General features: G+C 35.7%; 1 protein-coding gene across 1 annotated transcript in view; it reads right to left on the reverse strand.

Annotated features, from left to right (window-relative positions):
• Nucleotides 1–961: 961 nt before the first annotated feature.
• DICER1 (dicer 1, ribonuclease III) overlaps nt 962–14,786 on the reverse strand; it is a 63,183-nt gene continuing 49,358 nt past the window's right edge. Inside the window, exons 25-29 of the mRNA XM_058806307.1 lie at nt 11,442–12,324; nt 9,119–9,387; nt 6,224–6,386; nt 6,054–6,129; nt 962–5,757 (exon numbers count right to left, since the gene is read on the reverse strand). Of these exons, the coding sequence (XP_058662290.1) occupies nt 5,592–5,757; nt 6,054–6,129; nt 6,224–6,386; nt 9,119–9,387; nt 11,442–12,324 (1,557 nt within the window). The 3' untranslated portion in view covers nt 962–5,591. The remainder of the gene's footprint in view (nt 5,758–6,053; nt 6,130–6,223; nt 6,387–9,118; nt 9,388–11,441; nt 12,325–14,786) is intronic.

The raw sequence follows: 14,786 nt of genomic DNA on the forward strand, positions 1-14,786 counted from the left end.
TACTCAGCAAGGGAAGGGATGGATCACTTTCTTGCAGACACCAGATGAGGCGGCCATCCCTTACCTCATTTTGCCACAGTTAACAGGATATAATGGCATCCTCAAACAATTTTTAATATTATTTTCAGACCAATTTTCCTGCAGAAAATTTGGGGAAAATTTTCTCATTTGACTCACTTGCTAGAATTGGGGAGGAGGGTGCTGTGTTGTCATCCCTACTAGCCCACACAATGGAGGGCCTGGCCCTTAAAGGCACCTTTTCCAAATCCAAGAAAAAGCTGTCTGTCACCATGCCTACCAGCAGCCTAGCAGGCTTTTCTCTATAACTTGAGACAAAATGTGCAGTAAAAGATGCTCACTGCAGATGCCAAACAAGTGACTGCTACATTGTGAAGATTTCAGAAAGGAAGACTCCTGATCTTTGTCTGGTAGGTCTGACTTGTCTCCATAAAAGATACGTGACACTGCTGTGCCAGTCAAAACATTCTACAAACACACTGCCAATATTCAGGATAAGCAGAATACTAACAGAAACCAATGAAAAATAATGAAATTGACGTTGTTAATGTTGAGACTATTAGGTCAAATTAACATAACATTTTTAAACCATGTGGCAGTCATGCAAACCTGTGTTCCAGAACCCTTGTGCTGTGGGGCTTCCCAGCTCCAACAGACATTTTGCAGGTATAACAGTCAACACAGAGATCAAATTGTACCACATACACCATCATTTTTAACTTGAGTGTCCCTTAAGAGTCTTCACATAGCTCTGAAGACAGTTCATTCATCAGAGGAAAGAGACAAGCAGACTTGTCTTTAAACAAGGTGAAGAAATATTGTTTTCACAAATGTTTTCCCATTTAAAAAAAATTTAGACTGAACAGCAATTTTTTTGTAAACTCTGGAAGATTTATGGACATATTAACAGGAATTTTAAAAAAAGCAAAACGACAATACAAGGTGAACAGACCATAACTTTATTGGAGATATACTCAGCTACAATTATTACAAAAAACTATTAAAGGTAATTGTGATCCATAAGGTGCAGATTGCAAACTTCTGCAGCATGATTACAGTATGAATGAATTACATTTTATGTCCCTTAAAGACAGCTGCAGCATGTGATGGTAAATATTTTATTGTCCATCAAATTATATTTGTTATTCTTTCTACTTGATTTTAACCATCTTTTCAGTCACACTATTTACAATAAAAATGCCTGCAATTTCCAATTATTGTTCACAAACATTTTTCTCGCTAACTTGCTGCTGCAGTAAATTCTGAGTGCATCTACAAAGCAATTAAAGTAGTCTGTGGTTGCCATTCAAATAAAAGAGGAAAAACCCCAAGGACTTTATTGGATGAAATTTATTTTTAAGAACTGTAGTTAGCTTTGATAAAAAATTTTAACTGCTAGTGGAGTATACTACAATGACCTCTAGATATTTGCTAACATAATTCATATTGAGTTACAGCTGATATTTAGATTACGTTTGATGGTCATGAACTGTAGTGTTTAAAGTTTAAAATCTAATATGAAAGTAAAGAAATTAACTTCTTGAATATTAGAGCAATTGAAAAAGGATCAATGTCAGTAATTAAGTACCGAAAATCAAAATGCTTCTTGCTTCATTCATATTAAAAAATACAGAGATTTCTGTGAGAATGTGTTCATGGAGAACCCCATCCAAAACAAACCCAGAATACTGTCAGAGTCAAGTGCAGTATCACAGCAGACCACAATGCTATTTGTCATTTTTGGACTGCACGTGCTGCTGTGACCGGGATACAAAGAGTTCATGTTCTGTACAGATAAATGCATAGAATATGTAGCATATGTTATGTCATATGCAGTAACATAAACCCCCCACATTTTCCAGTTGATGGTTCTGTATTTGCTCACAAGGAGGAAAAATGAAACTCTGAAACATACATAAAAGCACAAGATCTTCAGATATGTAAATGAATGCAGTTCCATTGACTAAAATGATACAACATCAATTTGCACCAGCTGAGGATCCAGCACCTCATCCCTGGGCTACCACTCTATTCCCCCCCAGCACTGAAACTGGTTCTTGTTCAAGTTCTGCACTTGGCAGTTGCAACACACTACTGTGTAATGAGACTTAAAAATACTAGGCTTTTTTTTTTGTATGGAACTTTAGCAGCATCAAGCTGAACAAACACTTCAGAAGTCACTACTGAGCACTGAATATTCAGACTGGACAGATTTAGTTGAGGTTGACCAAATTGCTAGGGGCTGTCTTCTCCCAGAAATTACATTATATGTGTAAAATGTTGGTTTGTTCAGATAATAATTACTGGAGTGTCAGTCAGAGGTCATTCTAATTTTAATTACTTCACGTAACAGTAAAATGATGCAGTAGAAAAATAATAGCTTTAAAATACAATCAAGAGTTGTTGCACATCTTTGTTGTATTTTTTCCACGTACAGTAAAAATGCCACAGACGTTACAAATGACCTATTTAAGTTGTGCAAGTAAATGACACATTGCAGGCATTAAAAACTATCTTTTTCAAAGTCATTAAATCAGAACAGCAGCAAGGCCAAACCACATTTTTCCTCTCTGTTAAGCATTTTTTCCTTGAAATGAGGTAAAGCATGGTACCAAGTGCAATGCTTATTTGTGCTACATGAACAGAACAGCGCAAAAAAAAGCCATAAAAATAAAAACGCAGCATAGTTAGGAGGACTGTTTAAAGTACAGTATAACAGGACTTAGATAAAAAACCCCAAGGTTCATGCCAATTAACCCCCACACCATTTATGATGAGCCTGTGTGGTTGCTTTCGAAGATGGGCTGCAACAGTCCGCTTACACTTGTGCTTATAGCATGTCAAGTGATTTCTACCCCAACCTTCAAATGATCAGATTTAGGTCTTTAATAGCGTACACTGTCCAGTACCAAAATCATATCAACTGCAGGGTAAAACACACAGATGTGGAACATGGAAACTAATATGGATTTTTCTGCCTCAAAGGATAAAAAGTATTTCAATGAGGTCACACTGGAAAAAATGGTGGCATTTAAAACGCATTTAAAAATGCATCAGCAGCAGCAACTACTTTATAGTCAGCCACTACACATTTCAGATGTCCAATTCATACGCTTTATCTAGTAACAAAGTGATCATTAAACTGTTCTGAAACACAGAGTAGGTTCAGCTGATTTTGTCTGCACCCAAACACTCCATAACCACTTCACTGCTAACAATTACCTGAAACCCCTGAGAATCTATAACCTTGTAACAATCAGTAAGCATTTTAGGCATTCAAAGAATAACTGAAATTTTAGCTTTTCATAATGCAACTAAAACTACTTAAGACTTTCTAGATGGTCTGATTTAATCTGCTGATTGATGTGAGGCCAGAAACACAGAATTGTTGACATGAGTAATCATGTATTTTCACTAAGAAAATTCAGTCCTACTACAAAGAGCAAGCTACAGCTTAAATCAGTGACCTTTTTTAAACAGCTAACGCAAAGCAATTTACATTTGAGAATTTGGACTGCATGTTTTTATTGTTCCATATCACCATTGTCATCTACTTGCTGTTCTTATACCTCCTTTTATGACTGAAGTACCAAATACTAGACTTTTTCATAAGCTAGTATTTTAATTGTTGGTTTGACTCCTATAACAAGCAGCTTTCAAATACAAGAACAGTCTTTTTCACAGACTGAGAAGTGACTGAGATAGCAATTATATGAACTTTTGAAAACTGTATTTCAGAAAAGCTTAATGTCTGCCCCTTGTCACTAAGGCATTTACTTTATTTTTTTGTTAAGAAAGCAAGAGCTGACAGTTTTTGTTTTGTTTTAGTGTGCATTTGTGAGGAAAGGAATAGGGTTTAAAAGCAGGAAATACAGTATTTGTTTGTAATTTAGTTCATAAGACACAGCATCAAGTTCAAACTATTGTGCTGGAAAACGTTAAAACACCTTGCTCTGCTTTCTCAAACTTCAAGCATAATTAACAGGGCAAAATTGCAGCAAACCTCTACTGATACTGGTGGGAATACAAGACCCACAGCTTTTTTTAAAAGGTAAATTAAGAGGTATTATAGTTACAGTGCAAAAAATTAAAATTTCAAGCATAATATATAAACATAGCACCAAAACAGAAAAAAACCCAATGCATGCAAAAATAAAAAGGAAAAGAAGAGAAAAAAAGAACTGAGGTATTTAAGTGAAGAGTGCCTACAAAAATCTAATTAAAGAAGTATAGGCAAAGCCTAAAAAATACAAGTATGATTTCCCCCCACGCTCCCAGTAGACCAAAACATCAATGAGCTAGTTTCTCTAAATTAAGGACCTAAATCACAGATGTATCAAAAGTACGGCAGTTATATCTCAAACATCAACTTTCATGTTATTTAACAGCACAGCTTTGGTAGATGAAATATGCATGCAATTCTGAAAAGTACAGTAAGAAATTTACGTGGAAATATCTCTAAGTGTAAAGGTGCTCTGTTTGTTAAATACGTAACCAATTGACTATAAAATCTGCAGCATATCTTAGGTGTGATATGTCTAAGGTTGTTTTGTTAGTGACAGTTTGCACTGTGCAATTATTTGTTGCTGTTTCCAGTATTGGAACTATCTAGCTTGCAGGTTTGTGTAAAACTGGAATTTTAGCCAAAGACCATATTTTGTTTATGGTATAAAAAAAACTGTAGACTAACCACCTCCTCAGAATTGTTAAAAATAACCTAATTACATATATATGAATATAATTTCTATTATAATCCTGTAATAAGTCACAGCTATAGTAATGAGTTGTACTGTAAATATAGAGCTGTATCATTGTAAAATGCATAAGAAAATGAAGGGAATGTAAAACAGTTTGTTCCAAAAAAGATCAGAAATTAAAGATTATTAATGAGGGTTTATTTATTTTTAAGGCAAGAACCTTTTTTTATGCAAGACTGTGTGGCATAAGGAAACCGAAGTTTCACTCTACCAGTATGCCAGCCATTTCAATTAAAATCTGTCCCTAACAAATAAGTGCAATAATGATTGGGAATGCCATCTTAATGTAAAAAGATGACATGGAGAGAAAAAAAAAGGAAAATAAAAAGGAGAATACTGGCACACTTAATCTTTCTTATACCCAATCATCCAGTACAGTTTATCAACTGCTTTATGACTGGCACTAGTGCACAGATTGAAGAATTCCAAGATTACTATATATATAAATCTAGCAACTGCATTAGGCATAAGCTCCCTGGCCTTCTAATACTAAGCAAAGCTGTACTGACAAGAAAAGTAAACCAAAAAGACCTGACAACAATTATTCTGAACACTTGCTAAATGTCATCATTAAAGCACTCTCGTGATTAAACAAAGCAGAAGTGAGGAAAGAAGACAAGATTGTGTTTGCGCAAAAAACTATAACTACAATTAGTTCCAAAATTTTATACATGTTAAATGTTTTGTTATTTATTCTGTTATCAAACAAACTTTAAATTCTGTCTTCCAATTTGTTCCTCTCAACATCAACTTTTAAAAATTTGCTTTATTTGTATGTTATTTTTTTCCCCATTTCATTTATTTTTAAGAGGAGTCTCAGCTGTTTGGGACCTGAGGTTGATTTGCTTTGAGGCTTCGTAGTGCTCTTCTCGCAGCTGCAGATTTGGCAATCCTGTAGCTTCTGCCAACACCTTTAAACTTTCCCTTTCCTACAACTTCCACTGTAACTCTGACCTTCCCATCGTAAGTTCTCTCTGCAGGACTGCAAAAATATACACAAGAATTACTTACTGCCAAGGCAAGGTAATGTGAAATTAGAGACCTACATTCTTTTTTCTACAGAAGTTAAAGCAGTAAAATTAAACAGAAATCATTACATTTCTCAGAAAGCTATGCAAGGGAAAAAAAAAGAACAGTGCACACAATGGTGATTAGGTTAGCTGTTTAATCCAAAAGAAATTACAAGTACTTTGTGACATTTAAAAATTCTCTGTAGTTCATGAAGCACAATTTAGAAACACTTTCTGTCAGTGTGTATGTTAGAAAGCATATTCTTACCTAAATTTGGCTGTCTCTGGCTCCATTTCCAGCAGCTCTCGCACTGGGGAACGGGGCACATTAGCAGAAAATTTTTCTATTTGATAAAAAAAGTGAAAAACAAAGATTAGCTTTGTTCTTTTCATAGCAGATGGCACTTTATTAGTAGTAATTTTATGAAAGGGCAATACCTATTAGTGGCCTCATCATTGGATAGTACACTTGCCAAACCATTTCCAAAGACATTCCACTATCCATATAAATGGCACCAGCAAGGGACTCAAATATATCCCCCATGGCCTTTGGTACTTCAATGTCTTCCTCTTTTTCTTCATCTTCTTCAGATCTTCTGAGCTGTTGGCAATTAAAAAAAAGACAAGGGTCGGAGGGAGAGAGAAGGGGAGGGGGAAAGAAAGAAATGATTGCTTCACTTACAGTAAAACAAAGATCTGCAGAAGTGTAAGATCTCCTACATCCTATATCCTGTGATGCTTCCTTCCTTTAAGTTTCTCTAATTGACAACCTTCCACAGCAAAACTGTTGCTTTATTTCCCAGTGAAACCAAGCTGCTGGTTATATCATTTTTCAAATATGGAAAAAAAAATCCCAAACACCATTGTGTACAGAATACTTTCATACTTTGTGAATTCCTTCTGTGATAATTCTGTAGGATTTCACCATGGGTCTGTTCTTCCCAATTAGAAGCAGACTTCCATCAGTTAATACTAGAAAGCTACCCATAACAAAGGAAGAGTTAACGCATCATATATCTCCCAAAAAGAGACTTCCAAAATCTCTTTAAGTCCAGTCTCTGGATGAAAGTTGCATGTACCTCTCCTTACCTTACTTACCCCTCAAGACAAGCATGAAACAAGCACTAGTAAAATAAGACATTAATAACTGAAAAACACCACCACCAGACTGAGCTAAAAGACACATTTAGGTGTTTAATGCAGCAGGCAGTGTATTCTTCTATGCTACCAATTTAAGACAATAATCTATTCTCATTATCAAAAATAAACTTTCAGTGTATGTCTTAAAGGTCTTGAGCTAATCTAATCCTTTACTAAAACACTTTAAACACACGTAATATACATTTGCCTAACTCCAAACAAAGTAACTTGAAAACAAAGATTTGACCATTATGCTACGCTGCTTGAAGAGAAGTAAGTTTCTGTCAGTTTTCTCCCCAGCAGCTACACTCTCACTCAGTTTGGGGCTTAAAATCCAATCCAGTTCTCTTAAGAGAGTGACCATAATACTTCATAAATGTGTTCCACCCAATATCTCTACCTGAAATAAATCAAACAAGTAGTCAGACCTGACACATACAGCAATACAAATGGGAATTTTGATGTTAAAAACCAAGTCCAACTGTTTTGAATAGGGCACTTCATACCAAATGTAAACTGAAGCACTTTTGCATTATACTGAAATAACAGAAGAAGAGAAAAAACTAAGAGCTGTAAGGCAAGGGACAGATGTTTCATGAGTGAGATTTGAAAAAACAGAAAAGCAGATGACGTGGAGATACACATGGAAAGCAGTCTAGCTGGCATGAACTGCAGAAACAAAGAGTCTTACATGAAACGATGAAATAAGAGTTTCAGTAATTCAGTGCCAGACCAAGATAGGGAGCAGACGGAGGGAGAGTGAAACAAGGATTTTATTTGAAACAGCTATCACACAATTTGGTTGCAACTTTGGTGAAAGTTTCTTTTTGCATACTTGCAAAAACTGAACAAGGCAAAAACCAACACAGTAAGCTCTGAAAATAAGTTCCTAGCCTTTTCACTCATAAAACAAGAGAGGTAAGAGTTTGATCTTCTAATGTAAAGTAATTTCTATTATCTGATCTTCAGGGGCATATTTCTTATTTCATGTTTAATGAATTTTTCCCTTAAAACATGGTTTTCACTTTGCAACAGAGTGCAAGGGATGTGAACACATATGTGACTGAAATATTTTGATTACTAAAGTTTTAAATTGTCTATCAGGAAAAAAAAACCCTACTAAATACAAAAATAACATGCTTACTTAGTGCTGGCATGTTGTCAGACAGAATACTTTTTAAAAGACTGGTCAGTTTTTCAGAAGACAAATTATTATGGACACCTATTGGGTAACACTTTTAAAGCAGGATAATGAGTAGTCCCTGTCTTCCCGATCTTGATTAGAACTTGACTCACAAGATCCTTGTTCTCACAGATTTCCTAACCATCTTATGTAGATGAATTACTTTTACCACATTCTCCCAAAAATAGAAGTTCAGTATCATCAGCTTTCCTGCACAGCACAAAATATGACCTGGTGCTCTGCAATGCAGCTGATTTCCTCACAGCCTATTTTTTGAAGACATGAAAATTCCCGATTTTCTGGTTTTTTCAATTGCATTTCATTTGAACCTATCTCCTTTCCAGAGTGTTTGTAAGCCTTTCTTTTGGGATTCGCAAGATGCCTTTTCCCTGAGCTTGCAGGTCTTCAGTGAAACTATTTTTCAAGTGGCTCACTTGAAAGATGCATATAATGTTTCCCTGGCTTGCAGAATGCCTTTAGGAGCATGTCAGACATACTTAAGTATAGTACAGCAACATCTCCAGTAGAAGTCATAAGAAAAACAGCAGAAATTTCCTGTCAGTGTACTATATTTAATAACCCCAGCATTGTGCCAAGGTAGTTTTGTTCATGGTGTTGTAGGGATACCCTACCCTGAGTCAGCACTACTTGATTTAGCAACTCTTCACCACAATTTCATGTTGTAGCAGTGCTTCCTATCAGCTGGTGAAAGCAGCAAGCTAAGTGTGTGCCCCACATTGTTCTAACACCACAAGAGCAAAAACAATAACTAAAATGAAGTGCTACAGAAAAACCTAGAGGCAAATGGCTTTCAAATTAATTAAGTGCTGTAAATTCTAACTGATTTTATACTTTCTGAAGGCTGTATTTTACTTTACAGATTGCATCCTTTTACTACTGGGAGCCTGCTTGTTTGGCTGCTGTATGCATAAAACATTACAAAAATGTTAAGAAATCCAGTGACATGCTTCAAATCAGATACTGAACATATTTCTTCTACTTCCACTAACCTCAGAATCCATTCCTTGCATTTCATTCTTTTCCATTTGAAACTGCACGAAGTCATCAATAACATGAAACAGTTCAGGAGAGACAGCTTTGAAGTACTTGTGGTAGTCATACTTTACAGCTAATGATGCAAAAATGGTATTATTGACTAGAGCAGATCGCAGGTCAGTGAGAACTCCTGGAGAGTGTTGCCGTGGGTCTTCATAAAGGTGCTTGGTTATGAGGTAGTCCAAAATTGCATCTCCCAGGAATTCTAAGCGCTGGTAACAATCTTAAAGCATTGGAAATAAAAGAATGTACAACACCACAATTAAGTTTAACACACACAGTTTTTCCAGGCTTTCTGGATAAGAAGTTTGGTACAGTGCCATGTAAATTCCACAAACTAACATAATGGTCAGAGAAGACAATCTGTTTTTTAAAAGAAGTATCCTTGTGTTTAAAGAGATTCCTAATGAAATACTAAAAAAAAAAAAATCAGGAAAACCAGGAGCTGTAGCTAATAATAAAGCAAATTTTGAACAAATTGTTAATTTGGTAGGCTAGAAAAACAGCTGTGTTTATAATCAAATAATGTTTTTACTCAAGGTCATCAAGTGCTGAGAAACATCAAAAAGTAAATTTATGAGATTCTGCCAGCAGGCTGATCTGAGCATTGTAACAGTTAAAACTTTAAAAAAAATTAAAACATAACCCCAATTAATATAAAAATCAATGTATTAAAAGCAGGGGAATACTGCTTTTAATCTGAAAATCTGAATTTTTGGTCTGATTTGCCACACATTAAGACACCTTCAAAAAAGATCCCTTTTTAGGATATGTCTTTTAAACTGGAAATTAAAAATGTCAAGCCTTTGCTTTTTTGACAGTTGCCAGGGGACACGGGAACAGAGAGCTAAGGACATCTATTTTTAGAACAAACAAAAGCAAAAACCCTCTTGAACGCAAATACAGGTAGGTAGGTTGAAAAGGAAGAAGACAAACGAGTAAGAAGTTACCATGAGAGTGAACTGACTAGCACTAAGTTGCTTTTATAGCAGCTGAACCTATGACACTGCCAGATCTCTACTGCTAACTATGCCTTAAAGAGAAAAAGTTACAGGTAACAGCTATTCACAGCTGTCTCACTTGGTAAACAGAACTGAAATCTGAAGTTTTCCTACAGTTTCAACAATGTAATTTTAACTGGACACTATGCCTCAAGGTTTCTGGTAGTGTATATATATTTATCATGTATGTCTAAAAATAAATACATAATTTACTTTCAATACATTTTGTGAAATATTTGTAAAAAGTAAATACATATGTGGGTAATATCCCCTACAACAAAAAACCAAAAGAGTGCTTCTGCGTTTGGTCAGAATTGTTTCTCAATGCAGTAGCATTTAAAAATTACTTATTTCTTTAATGAAAGTACATCTTTCTCACTCTTTGGAATAAGGGTCCAATTCACTATGGGAAAAATTCAGACTGCTGACTGCAAAGAAATTTGCCAGTCACTACAAATAGGGCTGGAATTTTACCATGGTTTGCTTTTGATTGCATATTATTGTAGAAAAATGCATGCAGGTTTTACAATGAACAAATATTACATCAATTAGTATAAGCAAGAGCAATTAAAGATCACAGAAATACAAACTTCTACTGCTGTAAAATCTTTTATGAGATCATGTACAGAAACATTAAACGTTAATCTGAAACTAGTATTTAGTCTGATTTAGACAATTACTCCAAATTTTGACTTTAAATATTTACTCAGTGAAATGCCTACACCTTAATTAAGACTTTGAATTCACAGCTTCAAAGGGAAGTCTCCCCATTCTGCACTCCTACAGATTAAACAGCTAATAAAAGCTGTAGTCTACAGTTCATCTTCAGAAGTACAAAGTGTAACATTCTTGGGATTCAATTACAGAACAAATTTGCCAAATATATTTGGAAAATATGACTGCTATTTCCTGAAGTACATGGCAATTTTCCAGAGTTCTACCAGAATTTATTTCCATTAAACGAGGATCTAATGTCAGTCATACACAGCTAGTGATACAGCATTTATCACTGATGCTGTTTCTCAAAACTTGATGAGGTCTCAGCAAATATACTTTATCTGCATCAAGTCAAAATATGAATAATCACTGAGATACAAATTGAACAAGCATCCCCCTCTAAACAGTAAGCAAAGCACTATTTTTAAGACACTGTATTCCAAGACTACTGTAACATGTGATGTCTAAAAAAAATCTATACATGAGAACACAAGATACTACTTCTCTTGCATATGCAGTATAGAGAAAAAAACTATAGAGCTTTTTGAAAACAACTTACCAGTAATGGTATTATAATGGTAAGAGGCATGAGTAAATGCCTGAAGAAGATAAGCCTTGTTCTTAAAACTGTAATTTATTTTCTTCTCAAAGTTTTCAAAACCAGAAATAAGGTGATTCAGGGTTTTTTCAGCATCTGGGTGATCAAACATACACCTTGGTGGAATCTTCAAACAGCCATACTCCAGGTCTTTACACAGAAAAGGCTCTGAATTAACTACAGAAGCAGCAACAGAATTTGGTGAAAGATTTTTCTGCTCACTGTTACAGTTCTCTCTGGTAGCACACAGAGTGCCTTCCCAATCAGTCTTTTTAATTACAGGGAGCACTTTCAGCCCCAATGAGCACAGGAAAAGCTGAGCAGCTCTTTCACCACAGCTGGTCAGATAGCAGCCCAACAGGGCCTCCACACAGTCTGCAATGCTCTTGTCAGCAATACACTGCTCTGTATGCAGGTCATAGGAGATGGACTGCTTTCCTGCATCAACACCACAGTTTTCTTCTGAGGGATTCCAGAAGCCCACTACAAAATCATCCTCTTCAACAGCCTTGCTAGGATCCAGATAGCACATAGCATCCCAAGAGCTATAGTCAAAATCATCAAAATCTGATGAACACTGAACATTACCCATGGATGACTTTTTGGGTGCTTTCCATTCATAGTTTGAATCAGTGGTTGAAAAGTGTGAGAGTGAAATTTTCTTCACAAAAGCCCCTGATCCCATTAACATATTATCAATGAATTTGATATGCTCCTGATCATACTCCAGAAAATCATCTTCAAAGTCTGTTTCTTCCTTGGGCAACCTCCACATTAGGTCTTCATTCTCTTCATCATCATTATAATCATCAAGTTTACCATTAGCCAACATGTTTTCCTTTGTCTATGAAAAAACAGAAAAAAAGAGGGTGCTGAAGAGGGAAATGAGACACTTTTACTGCAGAAAGATCAGAAAAGCAGGATTTGAGAAGTATCTCCTAATTGTAACACTGCTTTTTTATGTTCCTAAGTACATTGTCTAATCAGATGCACAAAACAAGGACTGGAATAATTGTCCTGGAATACAAACTATTTGTTACTAACCTACAGCAGTGCGTGTTCTACACACAGCACATGCTGCATTTTGTGGGAACCTGTGCTTGTACTTGAATGTTAGGGACACACAATGAATTTTATATCCACTAAACACTGTACACTTGCACACCAAAGTAAACAACAGAAAATTCTAAATTAACAAATTTTAGGAAGTATAAGAAAGTTCTGGATGCATCCTTCTCTCAAGCTGCTAAGTAAGGCTATTACAAACGTACGCAAATCTTCAATGCAATTTTGAAGATTTTTTCCTACATCTTTCTACACAGAAAATTAATTCAGTGGGGCTTTCTTGAGTTTTTTGGTTTTTTTTCACAAGCTATACTTCTAGCCCTAACTAATAAAAGAGAAGGCAAAAATGGTCATCAATTTTCCAATACTTACATATACAACCCCAACAGCAAAATCAATGACATATTATGTCTTTTCCCTCCTCATAATGAACAAATTGGTATGGACTGACATAAATTAAAACTTGAACACAAATATTCCCAAACTATATAATTCTTTACAATTTGTCATGGCCTCTATCCAGGAAAGCACTTAAATGTGCTGAGCTAAATGCACTGGTAGTCTCCCTAACATCAAAAGGACTATTAACAGGCTCAACACAGCAGCACTGATGTCAGCAGGAATTCTGCCACTGAATTTGATAGGAGCAAGATCAGATTCAAAGCACTTTCCTGGACTGGGTTCTGAAAACCAACACTATTTTGGATCAAGTGAAACAGCCTCTATCTGCCCTGAACCTATGCATGTCATATTGCAGGGCTCAGTCACCAATCTTGCAAATGTGTGAACCAGATGCTGCCACGGGGGGATTTTACCCTTTGGGCAAAATGCACACCCATCCAGAGGTGTGGATGGGTGGCAGCTGTAGGGGGCACTGGGCAGCACTTAAAACTGCCTAAGGATCAAACACATCTCAGTGTTCTTCACTGGGATGGACCAGGCTTAGTCAGGTTTAGTTATCAGAGGGGAGGTAAAAAAAGTGGCTATGTAAGTTCTTAGTTTAGACATTCTACTGAAAGAATTCCTGCTGCTGCAATTCTTTATCTCTCACACACACAGCAGGGACTTCTGTAACTTAAACTGCTCAGAAAGAGACATCAAAACTGGATTTGAGATAGTTATTATAGATACTTGCAGTAATATAAAACTTAAAATAAGAATTTAACCAGTCCCAACAAAGACAAGTGCTGCTTTTTTCTTGTTACACACCACCCATCACATTTACTACTGAAATAAAATAGATGTATCTCTGAATGAGACATATCTATATGGATGCTCCAAAACAGATTTTGGCATCTGTTTTTACAAAAATGGAACAAATTATAAATTATAAATTTTTACTGTGGTTTCATTCACAAGTTTATTAAAATGAAATTGTAAGTAGCAGGACAGCTACGTGAACTATCTTAACATTGTCTGTACATTATTTCTTGTACATTAGAAAAATATTCTAAGGGATAAGGATGAGCAATGGCTAAAGGAAACAGAAAGCAATTCTGATCATTAATTCTTTTGTCATTAGCATTTTTTAAAAAAATCAACTATGAACCCCCGAAGAATGATTTTTTTCTTAAATAATACCTGACTAATTTTCAGGAAGTTATTGCCAATTCAAAGGTGACGCAAAATACAGGTTAAGTGCTTTTTTAATGCTCTTTTGTAAATCGGCCATTTGATAAAATGAATGAAGAAAGGTTCTTCCCCTTAATAAAGCTTGATAAATACTAACATTTGACTACTATGTTTCAGTAATAATTTGTCATAATGAGATCTCTATTTTCAATTATAGATAATCAGCCCATGGATGGAGAATGAAATTTACAACCAGAAAAGCAAAATATCTACTTGGCACAAACCCCTACCCCCACTATTTAGTTGTGTCACTCTCTGCACTTTTGTCTGAAATCATACGTTTTATTTACAAATAAACAGTGACAATTATCACAGTGGAAGCAGCCACTGAAACTTGTGGAAAACTGAAACCTTCTAGAAACCAACAATTAGCTCCAGTCCCAAACGTACTATCTCATTTGCCAGAAAGGTACAGCAGGAAGTCTCTTTGAAATGAAATCTTGGCACAGTACAGAACCACAATAATCAGGTTTATTGTGCAATAAACATTTATTTGCACAGCACATCCACCTAACAGTACTCTCATGTGCCCTCTGGTGGTTCTAGAGCCTGAGTGTGGTCTTCAGAACTGGGAAAATGAAAGATGTCCTTGCACCTCCTTCCCCTGAG

The sequence above is a fragment of the Ammospiza caudacuta genome, chromosome 6 (genome assembly GCF_027887145.1).
Source record: "Ammospiza caudacuta isolate bAmmCau1 chromosome 6, bAmmCau1.pri, whole genome shotgun sequence".
In the NCBI taxonomy this organism is placed as follows: domain Eukaryota; kingdom Metazoa; phylum Chordata; class Aves; order Passeriformes; family Passerellidae; genus Ammospiza; species Ammospiza caudacuta.